The following is a 19,245-nucleotide window of genomic DNA, read 5'->3' on the forward strand; positions in this document are numbered from 1 at the left end:
TTTACAGCAAATGGCGCCTTTTATAATGGCGGTAATGATTGTGAATATTGTGAATATTGATGCCCGGGATTCTATCGGGTACTGATATTTGCAATCATTACTCCCAATCCGCACTGAAATTTACCTTGTTTGCAGCAAATCTCTGGTTTCCGGTATTGGGGATGTGGAAAGGGTTAGGCATCACCAGGGGTGGTCTTAAAGTGAACCAGAGACGAAGCACCCTCATGTATTTTACCATATATATCGGTGGGAACATTGGAGAAAACACCTACCCTGCTCTCTGTTTCATCCTTTACTGCTCAGCGTGTTTGTTATCCCCAACTGTGCATTCAGGCTGGCTTTGCTAAGAAATCATTATAGCTGAGTCTGTCTTCTCTGATGTCTTTTTAAGCCCAAGCCTGCCCCCTTCTGGCTCTGCTATAATGACTCAGCTATAATGTTTCCTGAGCAAGACTGAATGCTCAGTCTGGGATTTTATGGGGTTAGGCATCACCAGGGTGGGTATTGGGGTTAGAGATCGGTAGAGGGAGGGTTCTGTGTAAGAGTATCTTTAGGTTTAGCCATAGTAAAATATCTGTAAATATTACCGATATTTTACTTTTGGAATTCAGTAGTAGAATATCGCTTATCCTAGCAATAGAGGCAAACCCCTGCACCCTCTTTTCCAGGCGCCTTTTTTACATGTATGCGTCCAAAAGATGTCTTTTAGGTCATGCAGCTTATCATAAAATCTGCTGTATTGGCTGAGAACAGCTGTATGGCATGCTCCAGAAGACACCCATTTTAGGCCTCTGCTTGTTACATCTACTTTGTTTTGAGAGTTGTACAAGCCTGGTAAGATACCCAGGACTGGCCTGCAGCCAGTGAGAATTTGTAGCCCATGCGCCTCCTCCCCCCGTAGTACATTGAAGGTCTGCTGGCTGTTATTTTTTTATAAATAGAAACTGCAGGAGCACAAGTGGCATATCCGGAAAAATATCTGGGCAACTCAGCTTGTCCTTTACTGCACTCTATCAGATGCAAGTGTGTGACTAGCATTAGTCGGGATGGGCAGTGTCATTTGCTGTGCCTGCTGCGGGCTCCTGGAAGTTTTCTTTCTAAAGCGAAATGCGAGGTCAGACAGCGAAGCTGCCTCACTGTTACAGAACCCACCCAGGCAGTCGCCAGACTTTACACAAGACTCGGCCAGGAGAAATTACGGCACCCTCAGCTGTCAGCAGCAGGAGGATACATCTGAAGAGGATTTTACTACAGATAATTCAGGACACAACCAAACTGTGCTTGAAGAAGGCCAGTCCAAAGCTTGCCCTCAAGAATCTGAGGAAGATGAGGGGATCTGTGGATGTGAAAAAGTTCCCCATCCGTCTTGTCATTCAGGAGACTCTGCCGAGTCCTCTCATGCTTTCAGTGCCTTTCACAGTGACCTTCCAGTTGGCACAGCAGATGAGCAGGTCCCTCCTCCTCCCTCAATGCTGGCATGTGCTTCTGCAGCTCTGAACTTTGTTGCACAACAGCTTGAGAGAAGTGGGGTAGTTGCTGACCCGCCAGTAAATGACTCACTAACATGTACAGGAACACTGGAAAAACAGAAGGATGTAGTTACTGAAGGTTTGTGTGCCAGTGTGGGGTCTTCATTTCACTGTAAAGGTCTGCAGCATGCTAAACAGCATAATGAAATCAGACCGGATGGCCAGGAGCTGATCACCATAGTATTACAAAAAGAAAATCTCAGCTCTTCTTTAGTGTTGGACCCAAACGGAGCAAGTGCTCGTGAAAACCTGTGTGCTATTTGTAAGACGCCTATGAGACCAGGTGAGGAAGTACAAAGCCCTGTTATTTTGAGTTAAAAGACGCCTCCACCCAACATTTTATGTTCATTAGGGTGCTGTTGGATTGAAATAGTTGTTGGCTATCTTTTGGAGACTCCAGTGGGAAGGGTTCCTGGCAGCACTTTCTTTCTACACTCCCGGCAGAGGCGTTGCAGGAAGTGCATCCAGGAGACACATGTTTGTCTAACTAACATCTGCAGCAGCTGGGCAGAATTACTCGAAAGAAAAAAAAATTAAACCATTAAGTGATTCCGTTTGCCAGCAACCATGCCATAATGAGAAAAAAATCACGTTTGGGTGGAGCAAACGTTTTAAGGTCTACAAATATATGTACCTTTTATTACAGTTGTAGACATAGTTTTGTTATGTTGGGTCTTAAAGCAGATGGCCGCAAGTCTGAAGCTGCTTCCTGTAGACCAGTAGAGGCCACTGTGTTGACTCTGTTGAGATTCATTTCAAATGTTGTTTTTACGTTGAGCACTCTCTCCAATAGTTCCTAGTAACAGCTCATGTTGCCTGAGTGAGGCTGGAGCCAACTTTTGGCCTTAAGCTGGCTACTTCAGTAGGCCCTACTCACTGGAACTTCAGTAGGCCCTACTCACTTTCTGCCAAAGTGACCTAATTTCAGTTCAGTTTAAAGCTGCTGCTCTGCTTTTTATTTATTTGTACATTTATTATTTAACCACTTATGTGGTTTCAAACAAATTATCTACATCCTGCAGGACTTTAGTGCCTGCCCAGGGACGTAGATATTTGCCGATTACCCCGGACGGCCGCCATGCAATGTCCTGCGCGAGTACTCTTCGCTGCCTGTTAGAGGGGAGATGAATGAATGGGAACGCAGTTCCCATTCAATGTCCCCGTGTCAATGATCACTTGCATCAATGAGATGCCTGCGGTCATTGCAAACTAAGGAAGTAACACATCCACACATTACTTTCTGTTCGCTTACTAGTAGAATGCGCGAGGACATCTTGTGGCCAAATAATAAAATTACACCTACATACATTTATATTAAAAGACCCATACATATTTAGAATTAACCCCCTAACTCCCACTCTCTCCCATAATTACCCAAATAAAACTTCTGCATAAAAAAAAAATACATAAATCGTTACCTTAGGGACTAAATTTTTAATATGCATGTCAAAAGGGTATATGACTGATATTTTTGAAAATATGGGCTCGCAATTAGTGACGGATGCAAAACTGAAAAAATGCACCTTTTTATTTCCAAATAAAATATTGGCGCCATACATTGTACTAGAGAAATGTTTTAAACGTTGCGATAACCGAGCCAAATGCAGCAGAGAAGACCCTAACTGTCCACTTTGGTCGAGAACCCTCGAGCGTGTGTACAAGGCTTAACTCTTCTTTATTTTACGGACATGTTTTAGGCTACGTTCACAGTGGTGCGTTGCTGTGCAGCGTAACGGCTGCATTGTAATGCTTCTTGCCACACTTCTATTCACCACCTATGTGGCGGTTCCGTTGCTGTATAACATGCATCATCCCAATGGACTGCATGCACTGTTACCAAAACTTTCATGCGTTAACAGTGGCAGTGAAGCATACTTTTCATTAAATGTATTTTTCCCTGTATGTAATGCAACACGTGGATAATGTGCAGCGCCGGTTTCCTATTGCGTTCCTGCTGTTACAGGAAACTTAGAAAAGATTTCTCCACTTCCAAACTGGAAAGCAAATGTCTCAGATAAGGATACAGGGCAGGTTTGCCCACTATTGTCCATATAAAACTGACTGTGTTTTAACTAGGCAAAAATCACTTCCCAGGGATGGTTTTCTCAGTCTCTTGAGCCCATCACAGCTAATGAGATATACTGACTTGCTGTAGGTTCTGTAAGTCCCGTCAGGCTAAAGCTGCATAGTAGCAGAAATAGAAATAGGAAGAGGTGACTTGACCTTTGATGTGATGTTCCACTCCTGTGGGTAAGAGAAAAAAAAAAATACACCTCCGTTCTATAAATCTCATCATTTCAAATTTGATGCTATGGTTTTATCTGTCAGTTTTTTGATTAGTGCCACTGATGGTACTACAGAATTTTCCATATTTCTTGCTCTGTGAATGGCAATGTGTGCATTGTGTGTGTACTGAACAAGCCAACCGAAAGCCACTTGCTTGTGTACCACCTTTCCCTCTCCCCCTGTATCTTTAGTAGTAAGTGTTTATACACACACACACACACACACACACACACACACACACACACACACACACACACACACACACACACACACACACACACACACACACACACACACACACACACACACACACACACACACACACACACACACACACACACACACACACACACACACACACACACACACACACACACACACACACACACACACACACACACACACACACACACACACACACACACACACACTCACACTCTTTAACTTTGGCTCTTGAACTTGTAGATGCAGTAAATAAAATATATGGCTTCCCTTTTAATATGTCATTGGCTAATAAATGCATAGCTCTGGAGGTCTCCAGTCTGTGCACTGGTTCATAGTACTGAGTTTGTATTTCCTGGCATGTTGGCACAAGTTTCCTATGGGTAGTCCAATTACATTCTTCCCTCCAAACATAGTGTCTGTGCTTGTGTTAGGCTCACTACAGTGAAAGCTCCTGTAAGGAATCCAATAAAATACAGGTATTGTACACCTCTGATATGACTTCTGAATGTTTTCTATACATGCTGCTTGTGTTTAATGTTGTACTCTTCTGTCAGTTTGGATATGAGGTATGCATGATGTCATAAACCGTCTAGCATTGCTTCTCCCTTGTGGATTGCCTTTAGGTTGCTTCTGAAGAATGTTGACTCAGCTTTTTGCAGAATGACTCCTTCTTATTCATAGCGTGGAGGCTTGTAGAGTCCTTTTTAAGCAAACAAAAATAAAACATATCTAAACAGTCCCCCATGCTGGAAGCCAAACAGTTTACACTCTTGGCATGCTGAGGACAGCTGCTACTGACGCTTCAGACAAACACTTCAAGCTCTGTAATTGCCTCAGAAGTTGATAAAGCGGACCTCCTACTTTCCTGTTTTGTCATGCAAGTGGAGTATTTTCTTTTTCAGTAAATCATTTATAATGAACTTAGAAAACCCCAGAACCCTAACACGTCACAATAAAACTGATGCAGGTCAAAAAGTAGGTAGTTATTAAAACCATTAATCTGTGCCTGTGTACACAGAAAATAAATCAATATTGGAGTATAAACCAATGGAAGCGCTGCCTCTATAAACCTCATTTATTCGGCATAACAAACGCCCTTTTGTAAGGGACATTATAAAAACTGACATAAAACAACAAAATCTATAACACGCCACACATCATGCAGACCAGGAGTTCCCGTCTTAAATATATTATTCAGTCCATTCACAAATATGTAATTTTCTTTATTTTTTAAACTCCGCCCCACTTCCAATGACCAGGAACGTGATGAATCAAATACACTGTTCTTTGGAGTGTTCTATATATCGCCAGTTAAAGATGGGATGAAACCTCTTCATCAAGGGGAGATCATTCCCAAGACATCCATTGATCCATTGGGATTGCAAGAGTTTACTGCTATATTGTAAGGAACTACGGAGCATATGGGTCTCTGGTCTGAAAAACACCCCTTCCCTCACCTCTCCTCTCCTTGCAAAGCACTCCTTCCCTCACCTCACCTGGCAAAGCACTCCTTCCCTTACCTTTCCTCTCCTGGCAAAGCACTCCTTCTCTCACCTCTCCTGGCAAAGCACTCCTTCCCTCACCTCACCTGGCAAAGCACTCCTTCCCTCATCTTTCCTCTCCTGCTAAGCACTCCTTTCAATGTATGTCTACCAAATTCAAGTGTCAGCATGTGTCTTATGTCCAAAGTGAGAAATATTGAATGATTATGAAATGGTACTTTAATTTTTGTGTGAGCTGGTGGACTTTTGAATGACACCTTGTAGAAATATGGCATCTCTGGCATCCACATCCTCCTCCCTTCTCCTGTAAACAAGTGATTGCTGCAGAAAAAAAAACACATTTGCCTTGGTTTGACACGCAGATTGAGTGTGGCTGCTGCTGATTATAGACGTGTCTCCTTTGGCCAAATGTCTCTCCTGCCTGTGCTGGGAACTCTCATGCACCCGATAGTTCCACAGGAACAACTGACAGGCGTTGAATGCACCACCTGCAGCTCACCCACGAAGCTGAATTGAATTACGGCTATAGAGTCGCTCAGTGACTAGTTTGGGTGCCGGTAATAACTGGAGTCCAAATTACAATTCCCCCCCACCCCCAAGTTGCGATAACTCGGAGGGAAATAGTATAGTAATAACTCAACCCAGAAGTTTGCCTGCAGCAAGGTGAGCAGTCTTTCGGCTTCACAATGCACCAATATGGGGCTATTGCCATTTCAGATGTATGTGCTGACTCATGTGGAAGATGAGAATATGGTGGCTTTTTGGGCAATTTTTTTTCTGAAGCTGCACAAAAGTGACATTTTACAGCCTCATAGCAATATGCACAGTGCAATGGAACTTTCTAAAACCACTTCTGTTGCAATGAGATGTATCAATATTTTTTTTTATTAATGTTGCACTTTATGCAAGACCCCTTTTGATGTTATAAACCAGCTGTAACTAAAGTTTGTAATGGGCGCTTTTCCACTAAGAAATGTCAATTGCGTTTCTTTCTACTTCCACTACCACGATTCCACTGCGACCTGTGGATGTATGGCACAATTGTGCTGCGTTTGCGATGGGAGGACCAAAACAGGCGGAAAAAAATATTATGAATTGCAGGATTGGAAAAGAATCGTAATTGCACCAAAAATGCAGCAGGACTGACATTAAGCTCACTATAATCGCCTGGCAGATGCATCACACTAATGGAAATGTTCGCTGCGGATTCCATTAGGGTTAAAAGGCAACTGAAAGGGGGATATGCTGGCTGCCATATTTATTTCATTTAAAACCATACCAGTTGCCTGGCATCCTGCTGGTCTATTTGGCTGCAACTGTGTCTGAATCACACCAGAAACAAGCATACAGATAATCTTGTCAGATCTGAAACCTGATATGTTGCATGCTTGTTTAAGGTGTATAGTTAGGGAAAGGACCGGTAGTATAGCCAGGCAACTGGTATTGTTTAACCTCTTGAGGACTGCGGGCCATTACTATGCGTAATTAGGCCAATGGAGCTTTTAAAAGGAACCTAAACTGAGACAGATATAGATTTTTTCCTTTTAAAATAATGCCAGTTGCCTGACTCTCCAGCTGATCCTGTGTCTCTAATACTTTTAGCCACAGCCCCTCAACAAGCATTCAGATCAGGTGCTCTGACTGAAGTCAGACTGGATTAGCTGCATGCTTGTTTCAGGTGTGTGATTTGGCTGCAGTCAGCCAAAGTTATCAGCAGAACTGCCAAGCAACTGGTATTGTTTAAAATGAAACATCCATATCCCTCTCAGTTAAAGGGAACCTAAAATTGAGAAAGATATGGATTTTTCCTTTTAAAATAATACCAGTTGCTTGGCAGTCTTGCTGATCCTCTGCCTCTAATCCTTTTAGCCACAGCCCCTGAACAAGCATGCATGGCAGGTGCTCTGACTGAAGTTAGGCCCAGTGCACACCGAGCGGTTTTTGGAGCGATCCGCCGGCCGCATCCGCCTCTAAAAACGCTTGTCTAATGTATTGCAATGGGATGGTGCACACCGGCGGTTTGCGGTTTTTGCCAAGCCGCAAACGCGCCTCCTGCTGCGCGTTTGCGGTTTTCGGAAGCGTTTTGTCCTCAATGTAAAGTATAGGAAAAACGCAAACCGCTCTGAAAAACGCTAGTTCAGAGCGGTTGCCAGGCACTTTTGTTACAGTAGCTGTTCAGTAACAGCTTTTACTGTAACAATATGTGTAATCTGCTACACAAAAACGCACGCAAAACCACTAGGTATGTTTAGAAAACCTCTCTAAACATACGTAGAATCGCTCTGAAATCAGCTCCCAAAACCGCTAGCGTATTGCGGATCTGCTAGCGGTTTTGGTGTGCACTGGGCCTTAGACTGGATTAGCTGCATGCTTGTTTCAGATGTGTGATTCAGCCACTACTACAGCTGAATACATCAGCAGGAGAGTCAGGCAACTGGTATTGTTTAAAAGGAAAAATCCATATTCCTCTCAGTTTAGGTTCCCTTTAAGGCCTAGCTGCAGGGCCGCACAACTCTGCACACAAGTGATTTCACCCCCACCAACAGAGCTTTCGGTTGGTGAGCTATGATCGCTCCCAGGGTGTTTATTTTATTTATTTTTTATAAATTTTTTTATTATTATTATTTTTTTTTAATAAAGATATCCCTCCCATCGGCAGCCAATGACAGTGATCGGCTGTCACAGGCTTCAACCTATGACAGCAGATCGCTCCTGTCTCCCCCGGGGGACAGCCGTGTCACACGGTTGTCCCCAGTACAGCACTGCCTTAGATCGCAGCGCAGTATGGTGTTATTAGACCCCCCCTGCTCTCTGCTGGCCCGCATAAATCAAACCACCGTGCTAGTGACACACAGTGTGACGCTAGCAAGCTGTTTACATGTAAACTGACACTCTCCACTGCTCCCCCGCCTCCTCTATAGCGCTGCTCCCTGACTGCGTCCCTTCCCTCACCGCTGATTGGAGGGAAGGGACGCAGGTGGGGAGCGGCAGAGAGTGACAGATTACATGTAAACAGCTTGCTAGCGACATTCTGTGTGGCTAGCATGGCGGTTTGATTTCTAGCGCTCAGCAGAGCGCGGGGCTGGGGTAGAACTATATAGTAACAGAGGCTCGGCATTATATGCAGACCCAGCCTCTGTGTGCTAATAGGTTTTGTAAAACCCAACCGGGGTTCTCTTTAAAGCAGAGCTCCCCAGTCCTGTCCTCAAGGCCCACCAACAGTGCATGTTTTGCAGAAAACTACAAACCTGCACAGGTGAGGTAATCCGTGTCTCAGCAGAGCTCATTAACTATCTCTGTGGCTTTCCACAAAACATGCCCTGTTGGTGGGCCTTGAGGACAGGGTTGGAGAACAGTGCTTAACCTCCTTAGCGGTAACCCCGTGCTGGACACGCCGCGGAGGATATCTCAGCCCCTGGTGGGGCGATTTCCGTTCTGTAAAGTGCTGTGCACGCAGCTAGCATTTTGCTAACCGCACGTACAGCTTGATCGGCGCCGCCGCACGGTGATCGGCCGCACGCAGCGTCGGAAGAGGCCACCCCGTCAGAGCCCTGCGCTGCCCGGACCAATCACTCCCGGGCAGCGCAAAGGGCTGGATCGGATGCGTCTGACATCAGGATGTCGGCTGACGTCTACGTCCATGACGTCATGTCGATCGTAGCTATGGCAACAGGGGAGGCCAAACAGGAGATTGCGTTCTATACGCAATCTCCTGTTTACTGTTGTTGCCGGCGGCGATCGGACTACAGGGACACATGCGCTCTCTAGTGGTGTTTCATGTAGCTACCACTCAGGTAGCTACATGAAATAAAAAAAAAAAATTTACAAAAAAAGTGCAATGCAGCCTCCTTGGCGGAAAACATGAACCGCCAAGGTGGTTAAGGTCCCATTTCCACTATCGAGTTTTCCGCCGCGAATCTGCAGTTTCCCCGCAGGCAAATCGCGCAGGGAAACTCTGCCATAGGGTATAACGGCGCTGCAAGCCGAATCGCTTGCGGTAGCGATTCGGCTGGAACCCCCCGCAGAATTCGCAGCGGAGGCTGCGATTCCCATAGCCGTGCATGGCACGGCTGATGGGATTCGCCTGCGATCCCGGCCACCCACTCAGTGCCGGCGTGCGTTTGTGAGACGCACGCCGCACAAGTGGAAACGAGCCCTTAAAGTACCTAGAGTTTTACAATCCACAAACAATTGGAATTTGATTGCAAAACGTTATTAGTGGAAAAGGGCCCAATGAGTTTATAGTGTGGAAAAAACACCCTGTCAATAGCTCTCAACAAGTGTGGTATTCCTGTTTTTCCTCTGTATAGTAGCCTGTATTAGATTGCCTGTGGACATTCATAAGCCCCATCTACACGATACGATTCTTTGTAGGATTCGATTACGATTCTATTTACGATCTGATTAAATCCGACATGTCCGATTAAGATTCGATTCGATTAAATTCGCCATTGTTTTGCAGTGGTGAATTGAATCAAATTGAATCCTGATCGGACATGTCGGATTTAATCAGATCGTAAATAGAATCGTAATCAAATCGCACAAAGAATCTTATCGTGTAGATTGGGCTTAACATTATATAACTTGTATATTCCTGTAGGCAGTTCATTGTCCTTGTTTCACCTTTCTGACTTCATGTCTGCTATTAGTTTCCAATAAAACAACTTTTTATGTGAGGAACGCTGTGCAGTAAGAAAATCATATCCTTTGTCTGGGTCATATGATGTTTTAGAGTCATGGTTGGTTAAAGCATGACCTGTACATTCCCAATGAACAGTGCTAAATGCTGGTCTGGTCCCATAACCAAAAGGGAAAGCCTACAGCCTGACAAAACTGACAGAGCCAGTTTCTCTCCCGGCCTCCAGCTACTGCCACACCCATAACTAAGCATTTTTCAAACTTTTGTGCCTGCATGCAAGATAATCCAGCCCCCCCTCTCCCACTGGATTGTTACTACAGATTACTTATCTTTATAACCTTCCATTTATTTGTACTATCAGCGGCTCCAGGATCTCATAGTTGTAGAGATCTCATTCTGCGGGTAACTATTTTCTTCGCTCAGGGAAATGTATGATGTTTTTGGCTACGGGAGAACTGTTGAAGCTAGCAAATCCTATGGATGAACCTTATAACTGAGAGTTGTGTCTGGTGTTTCTGCACGCGTGGGTCTATACTACAGGAAGCATGTCATGCTGTCACTACTCTTCCAGCGTCTGTAGCGGGTATGGTGTGCTTACACAATCACACGTACTGAAGTAGGATTGTACATTTGGCTGTATACATCGTGTCAGCCTTTTCCAGTGCTGTAATAGATAAGTAGGGAAATTACTATAAGGTAAATATTGCTATTTATCCTTTACTACTTTTATAGCTAAAGATAGCTCTGTATTTGGACATATACTGTAGTAGATAAAAAAAAAATGTTGTTTGGCTTTTATGTTCATTTAATTTATTGTAAGCAACTTAAAACAGTTTATACAGTATTGTAACATGTTGGAAAAAATAAATAAATAACAAACAGTACTACCGGTGTGTGTGTGTGTGTGTGTGTGTGTGTGTGTGTGTGTGTGTGTGTGTGTGTGTGTGTGTGTGTGTGTGTGTGTGTGTGTGTGTGTGTGTGTGTGTTTTCGTTTTTGTGTGTGTGTGTGTGTGTGTGTTCGTTTGTGTGTGTGTGTGTGTGTGTTCGTTTGTGTGTGTGTGTGTGTGTGTTCGTTTGTGTGTGTGTGTGTGTGTGTGTGTGTTCGTTTGTGTGTGTTCGTTTGTGTGTGTGTGTTCGTTTGTGTGTGTGTGTGTGTGTGTTCGTTTGTGTGTGTGTGTGTGTGTTCGTTTGTGTGTGTTCGTGTGTGTGTGTGTTCGTGTGTGTGTGTGTTCGTTTGTGTGTGTGTGTGTTCGTTTGTGTGTGTGTGTGTGTGTTCGTTTTGTGTGTGTGTTCGTGTGTGTGTTACTTGAGATGATATTCATGGCAACCCCCACCTATCATAAAGGGGTACGTGCTGTAACAGTGTTGAGAAACAGTGACTTAAAGAGAATCTGTATTGTTAAAATCGCACAAAGTAAACATACCAGTGCGTTAGGGGACATCTCCTATTCCCCTCTGTCACAATTTCGCCGCTCCCCGCCGCATTAAAAGTGGTTAAAAACAGCTTTAAAAAGTTTGTTTATAAACAAACAAAATGGCCACCAAAACAGGAAGTAGGTTGATGTACAGTATGTCCACACATAGAAAATACATCCATACACAAGCAGGCTGTATACAGCCTTCCTTTTGAATCTCAAGAGATCATTTGTGTGTTTCTTTCCCCCCTGAGGGGGGAGTGCATAGCAGAACCACAACACTGAAGAACTTGGCAGCCTTCCAGACACAGGCTGACAAGTCTGACAAGGGAAAGATACATTGATTTATTACAGAGACTGTGATAGTACAAAGTGCTGCAGTAAGCCAGAACACATTAGAATAGCTTTTGGAACTTGTAGGATGATAAAAAACAGGATGCAATTTTTGTTACGGAGTCTCTTTAATATATCAGTGCTTGATTTTATGTTTGCCTGTCAGTAGTTAATGAAGAGAAAGATCCGCACCACCTTCAGAAAAGCTTAGTCTATTTTATTGGAAAAAGACATACACAAGTTTAAAAAGAACTTTAAGACTAAGCTTTTCTGAAGGTGGTGCGGATCTTTCTCTTCATTTGCTACAGTTTGAGTCCCATGGTGTCCGGGACTATTGGATCTGCACACCTGACCATCTGAGATTGATTGAAGCCAAGTAAGTGCGACTCCACACTCAAAAATGCCTGTCAGTAGTTAGCAGGGCTGTGGAGTCTGAGTCGGAGCAATTTTGGGTAGTTTGAGTTGGAGTCGGTGATTTCATAAACTGAGTCGGAGTCAGGAGTAAGTCATATGATTTTGTACAAAATCCACAACCCATTTAAGTATTAGACTAAGGAGTCGGAGCCATTTTGGGTACCCGGAGTCGGAGTTGTGGTTTCATAAACTGAGGAGTCTGAGTTGGAGTCCTAAGATTTTTGTACTGACTCCATAGCCCTGGTAGTTAGTACACAATTGTTTTTGGGATTTCAAAACATTTTTCTAACCATCAAAGAAAAGCAGTGAATATTTGTTCTAAAGATGGTTTCATAATAAATGTGTTCAATTTCATGGCAGTCCCCATTGAAGTACCGGAAATTGGGGACAATCTAGGGGTTACTGTAAATCAAGAACTCACTTGACCTTTATTGGCAATGGGTAGCATAAAAAAAAGTTTGCAGCACTGTGAATGTGTTTAAGCAACTTTGCTGCACTAGGATTCCTGTTTCCAGAGAGATAAGCAGTTTGCTGTGTGTGTTGTGCTTGCTGATTATCAATCTGTATCAAAAATGTGTCCATTTAAAGTCTAAGCAGAAACAATACTTAAAATATGAAACCTATTTTTTTTTTTTTTTACCATGAATTTTACTTTTTAGGCTTGTAAGTTTTTTTTAAAATAACTTCAGGATTCTCTCAATGGGCCATAAGCAATTAACTCCTGAGTTTTCTCCTATTAGATAATTGTCATCTTCTGAACTTTTTCAGAACTTTGCAATGGAAAAAGTATCAAAAAGTTGGTTAAAAAGTACTATCAAATTATTTTAAGTATCACCTTGGAGAAAACTCAAGCGAAAAAGTGGATTGAATAAGGGCCAGTGTCTCTGACCCCATTGATTAATGGTTGCTGAATTTACTATGGTGGTGTCATGGTTCTTGTCCTTACATTGAAAGCATGATGGGAATGATGCAAATGAATAGAAGTGGGTGCTTTCCTGTGAGCCAGTGCTCATCGGCTCCACGCAGACCAGTGTTGTGACTGGCTATATAGAGTAGACTGAAAACCTCGTGCTATTCCTAACCAGAAGCAGATATAGGGCCTGCCTGTTGGCTGCATACACAATCTCTCTTCCTATGTATTTATATTTTGAATGAAAAGAATGTGAACTGGTATCCTGTGGCTAGATCAGTAATTGATCCATAGGTATGTGTCTGCAATATTACAACTAAAGTGTTTTGTTATAGATTAGAGATCTGTTGGAATATTCAGACTTCTTGTTTGGTGTCAATTCACTGTCTATGGGAACTTTTTTTATATTTGATGTTAAACCCCTGCACTGATATAAAATTGTATTTTTGTGCCCTGTATGTTTTACTTTGATTCATGTTTAAAATCTGATTGTTGTGCATAGGCTCAGGAAGTGTGTCCCTACATTTGACTTCCTCAGTGTATGTGACAAAGACTGTTGGTTCCCTAAAGACATTTTGTCCCGCTTTGAACTGTCACTTTTATAGTGCCGGATTACAAATTTAACCAGCAATATAATTATGGGCAACAAGAGCAAATAGTTTTCACGCACGCTGTACATTGCCGTTTCACCTCTATCTAAAAGAGCTGTACTAGCCCAAGCTCATCCTCCCATTTTTAAAGTGAACCTCCGGACTAAAAATCGACTCAGCAGCACTGAAAAGGCTTTGTGTTTCTTTAACAGTTTCACAGCATCAGAACTTTGTTTCTCTTATACAAGCCTCATTTTTAGCTGCACAGAAGAAAACTGCCCGGGCTTTTTTCCCCTGATGCTGTGCAAAGCATGATGGGATTTCTGATGTTGTTGTTCTCGTTCTGCTGTTTTGGTGCAATTTTTTTTTTCTACATTTTGAATTTGACATTTGAAGCCTAGTGTGTGCAGCTGGGAGGGGATGTCAGGACACAGGACAGTTGGAACTGTATCTCCTGCTCCTTGTCACCTCCTTTCAACCAAAAAGATGGCTGCCTCCATGAAAAAGATGGCAGCCCCCATGAATCACAAACATTTGCCTGTTCTTTTAAAACAGGGTGGGTAAAAAATTATATTACCTATCTATTCTAATTAACATAACTAATGTAACTTAATGACAGTATGTTTGTTTAGGCTGAAGTTCCCCTTTAATGTGTAGGGTAGTAAATTCTCACTAATTGGCAATGCATAGTTTCCAGGAGCTCCTATTCTCCAGTTGAGTAGTAGTGGGCGTTCCTTTGTCCACACAATAGTCACCTGAACTGTCCCACCTTTAGATTAACTGTTTGTGGCCACTACTGTAACAGTATATAAGCCGTGTGTGTGTGTGTCATAAGTCAGTTCTCGCTGCACGCTGGGGAGCATTGGGAAACAGGAATACTTTATTTACAGTGTTTCTAAACAGTATTACAAGCTGTGCCACTTTATGAAAGCGTTTTTATGAAGTATCCCTTGTTGGGGATGACATGATCTTGTGTAGCCTACGTCTAAGAATAGTACCTGTTACCTATTTGAATATCAGTAATGTAATACTACTGGGTATTCTACTCTCTGCTTCCGTGACTTATACCTGACACTGAACTCCCTACCCATTAGGCTAGGTTCACAGTAAGGTGTTATAGTGGGTAGCTGCAGTTGGCTGAAGGTGTAATGGTTAAGGGCTCTGCCTCTGACACAGGAGACCAGGGTTCGAATCTCGGCTCTGCCTGTTCAGTAAGCCAGCACTAATTCAGTAGGAGACCTTTGTCAAGTCTCCCTTACACTGCTACTGCCAATAGAGCGCGCCCTAGTGGCTGCTGCTCTGCTCTGGCGCTTTGAGTCCGCAAGGAGAAAAGCGCAATATAAATGTTATTTGTCTTGTCTTGTCTTGTCTTGTAGTTACAAAGGCAATGTAACGCTATGCAACATTTTATAGCGCAATGCAAGCCAATTGACTACTGCATCTGAGCATGGAGCATGCAGTGCGTTACCGCATAGTAATAGTGGTAGTGAAGCATACTTTCAGTTTGCTGTATGCAAAGCACTGCAACACATAACGTGCGATGCGGCTTTTTCCCTCTGTTGGGCTGCGTTCCTGTTTTTACAGGGAAGGCAAAGCAGCTCCCCACTGTGAACTTAGCCTAACACTAACCTCCCCATACAGATGCCTAACATTAACCAGCCCTAGCTCTGCAGAACTCCCTCCCCATTTACACCTAACACTAACCTGTAAGCATTGATAGTGCTCGGTTGTAGCTTCACCACGGCAGAATCCTGTGTTTGGCTCCCAATGGTCCTGTCCAGTGGGAGAACAGAAGTATGTTTTTATTATTTCATGCCTAAGCTACTAGCTGTTAGTCTATAGCAGAGGTCCCCAGCAGTGTCACCTGATGGAATTTGATTGGAAGCCAGTGAATTACTGCTTTCTGGCTTCCATGTGGATGGGTGGTGCCAGCAGTGCTATTCTATATGCGGACCGCCAATATTTAAAGATGTAGCTGACCGCATCTATAAATAATACATTTTGTGTGTGTGGGGCCGGTAAAAAAGCCTCAGGGGGCCACATTCGTCCCGCGGGCCTTAGTTTGAGGACCACTGGTCTATAGGATGGCATGGCAGTGGCGGGGAGTTGGCCTTGCTCACCAATCGCTTAGAGCACATCGGTCATGCGCACAGAAATGTAAACAAACTGCAGTGCAAAAGGGTGGCTCCTGTGTATGAGAACTGATGAATAAACACATTCTCACCTTGAACACCTGATAGATTTGCTCTGATTACTTGTGGCTTAAGCACATAGTTGTGACCAGCAAATCAGAGGCTTATAACTCTGTCACCTGGTCAGACTTATCACATGTTCTTCTCACAGACACAGCCTGAAAATGCTGGTATCCTTGGAAACAAACACTTTGTTTTTGATAACTTTACAAGCATGATTTTTTAATATTGTGAGTACTGTATGAGCACCCTGCAGCACCTTTTAATGGTCTTTGGGTTTTTGTCTTAAGCTACACTACCGGTATAAAATGCTTTTTTTTTCTTTGCTCTCTGTTCAGGCAAGTTTTATATAAGAGATGCAAAGCCAAATGGCTGAGTATACCTCGCCTTCTCTTTGTGTATCATAGTTGTTTTTCTTACTTTCATTAGCCTTTAGCTGTAGACACTATGGCTTTCACTAGTTGTGTGTTTCCTTACCCTCTACAGTAGAGCAAATCAGGAGATAAAAAGCTGGCAGTGGGATTGTAAGATGTGACCGGCCATATAGATCGATTAGGCTCCGAATAAGAGCGATTAGTTTAGGCAAATCTGTTACTCAGTGTTACTGTGGCCATGAAACACCAATTTGATTCACACACACACACACACACACACACACACACACACACACACACACACACACACACACACGCGCTAGATTCACAGTGGGACGTTGCGTTTTGATGCCACGTTAAAGTCGCACCGCAAGCTTACAACGCAACGCGCCCAAAAAGTGGCAAAGCAGCGTTACCGTCGCATACAGCAGATACAGTAAAAAATACAGGCAATGAAAAGTATGCTTCCAAGTCATTACTGAGCATGTGCAAACAGTCCAACGCAGCTAATAACGTGTATAACGCACTGCATGCAGTACTTTTACTTAACGTGCAGCGTCAGACACCAACGCAACGTGTGCACTGTGAACAGGGCATTGATTTTTCATTGCAGTGAGTTATTCTGCGTTAAATGCTGTTTTAACGTGCGACTTTAACGTCCCACTGTGAACTTACCCTCACACTCTCTTTGCATTGTGATGCTCCTGTCGCATTGCAACGCAAAAAAAGCTCACTTGTTATGACCCTTCTGCAGAGTGCGCCAACAGGGTTATATGCATAGCACCGCCCTCTGCTCTGTGACGTATGATGTACTCCCTGCTGGGCAAGAAGTACGCCACTGGGATTCCTGGCGGTCCGTCATTTACTGTGACGCCCATAAACTTCCATTACCCCCACCACCTTGCATTAAGTGCGTTGCTTGCCGTAACGCAGTCATGCCCTTGTGTCGGATCGGATACTTCCAGCGCATTGCACTGCAACAAATTAAGTGTAAAAGGCTCCATAGACTTTTTTATTGCTCTTGCGGTAATGCAATGCAGGTTTCAAGTGCAAGTGTAAAGGGGGCCTGAAAGAATACAGTGTGTGCAATCAGGTTATTGACTGTGCAGGGCCTACTGTATTTTTTTTTTTCTTTTTTTTTTTTTTTTTTGTGAGCTAGAACCCAGCAGATCCTGAATGCCTAGAGACACCCTCTGCAAGGCAATGGCCTCAATTCACTAAGATCATGCTGGAGATAATAAGGCAAGAGAAAACTTACCTCCACACGTGAGAGCGTTATCTTACCTCTTCATTCCTTAAGTTACCTCTCCTGTAGTTAATTTACCTCCTCTGTAGTTAATTTACCTCCTCTGTAGTTAATTTACCTCCTCTGTAGTTAATTTACCTCCTCTGTAGTTAATTTACCTCCTCTGTAGTTAATTTACCTCCTCTGTAGTTATTTTCACATGCAGCTAATTAACAGCTTGTCTTTAACTCTGGAGTTATTTTAAGGATTGGAGAGTTAATTTAAAGACAGAAGAGTTAACTTTAGGCTTGCCTGAGGTAAAATGTTTCCTGAATACTACATGCCTTATCACCATGGTAACAACTCTAGAAGAGTTATTAAAGACAGGAGATAAGTTTAGTGAATTGAGGCCAATGTCTTCTCTCATTGTTTGGAAGGGGGTGAGGGGCAGGGCTATGGAGTTAGAGCAATTTTGGGTAGTCTGAGTCGGTGGTTTCATAAACTGTCAGATAATTTTAGTACCAAATCCCCAGCCCTGGCAAGTATTAAAGGAGTCTGAGCCATTTTGGGTACCTGGAGTCTGAGTCAGTGGTTTCATAAACTGAGGAGTCGGAGTTGGATGATTTTTGTACCAACTCCACAGCCCTGGTGAGGGGAGGGGTTTCATAAAAGTCCTGTTTGTGGCATTTCTTCAGCGTTTCTCCTTGGACTTCTAATAGACGGAACAAAAGGCAACATGCAGTCACTGAAAAATAGCATGGCGATTGGATCTTCTGATTTGCTGTATAAAACAGCTCCTAAAACTACTAATGTCAAAAGATCAGCATGATGGGAAGGCAAACTACATTTGTGAAAATTGGATAGCAGTGCAGGTTTTCTTTGAATCGCTTTGTAGGTTTGCTTCCTAGCTAGTTCCAAGTATAGATTCATGTAATTTGTCAAAGCAGAGCTTAGTGCTTTTCACACATCACAAAATCTCTCATGTGTCTGTTTTCACTGGTGATTATCATGACCTTTCCTGTCTTCTCCTTCAGAACATCAGAGTAGCATGACCTTGATGAATGGCGATGGGGCCCTGGAGCATCAGACAGATGTTGAGCCAAAGCAGAATGGCCATGATGTTGGAGAGCAGGCAGAAGATGGAAGCGAGCAGGAGGTCATTGTTATTCAGGATACAGGTTTCACAGTTAAGATTCAAGTCCCTGGGTTGGAGACCTTTTCCATTCAGGTAAATCACACGTTATGCTTAATGTATTTTCTTCACTTTGCATAGACCATATCGGTACAGAAGAGGTGGATTTATTTTGATGAAGGCAAATTACTTTTGTAATGGCATAAAAACAAAATGGACAAATCTGCAAAAACATACATTTATCATCACCTCCTGGTAGATTCCGAAGAGTACCTGCGACCTTTACCAGAAAGCTAAAAATGCTGAACATTTTCAAGCTGACAGCTGTTTCTCTATAAAAAGGATTGATTGTTGTGTGTTAAATAGCTTCCTTTACATAGAACAGGGACACTTTTTCGGTGTTCTCCCCAGAATTTTTTTTCAGCCGGGTGGCATGAAAAAGTAGAGGGGTGGGGCAATATGAGAAAATGCAGGGCTTC

The 19,245-nt window shown here is 43.2% G+C and overlaps 1 protein-coding gene and 1 long non-coding RNA gene across 2 annotated transcripts in view; one reads left to right on the top strand and one right to left on the bottom strand.

The window, feature by feature from the left end:
- The first annotated feature begins 1,120 nt into the window (after nucleotides 1-1,120).
- Nucleotides 1,121-19,245, top strand: part of CLUH (clustered mitochondria homolog) — a 116,917-nt gene continuing 98,792 nt past the window's right edge. Inside the window, exons 1-2 of the mRNA XM_068270236.1 lie at nucleotides 1,121-1,812; nucleotides 18,669-18,862. Of these exons, the coding sequence (XP_068126337.1) occupies nucleotides 1,470-1,812; nucleotides 18,669-18,862 (537 nt within the window). The 5' untranslated portion in view covers nucleotides 1,121-1,469. The remainder of the gene's footprint in view (nucleotides 1,813-18,668; nucleotides 18,863-19,245) is intronic.
- On the bottom strand, nucleotides 10,677-16,156 carry LOC137547066 (uncharacterized). The gene is made up of 3 exons (XR_011026460.1): nucleotides 16,068-16,156; nucleotides 15,548-15,616; nucleotides 10,677-10,845 (listed from the first exon to the last, which is right to left on the bottom strand). It is a non-coding gene; the product is annotated as an uncharacterized lncRNA (long non-coding RNA).

This window comes from Hyperolius riggenbachi, chromosome 2 (genome assembly GCF_040937935.1).
Source record: "Hyperolius riggenbachi isolate aHypRig1 chromosome 2, aHypRig1.pri, whole genome shotgun sequence".
NCBI lineage: Eukaryota > Metazoa > Chordata > Amphibia > Anura > Hyperoliidae > Hyperolius > Hyperolius riggenbachi.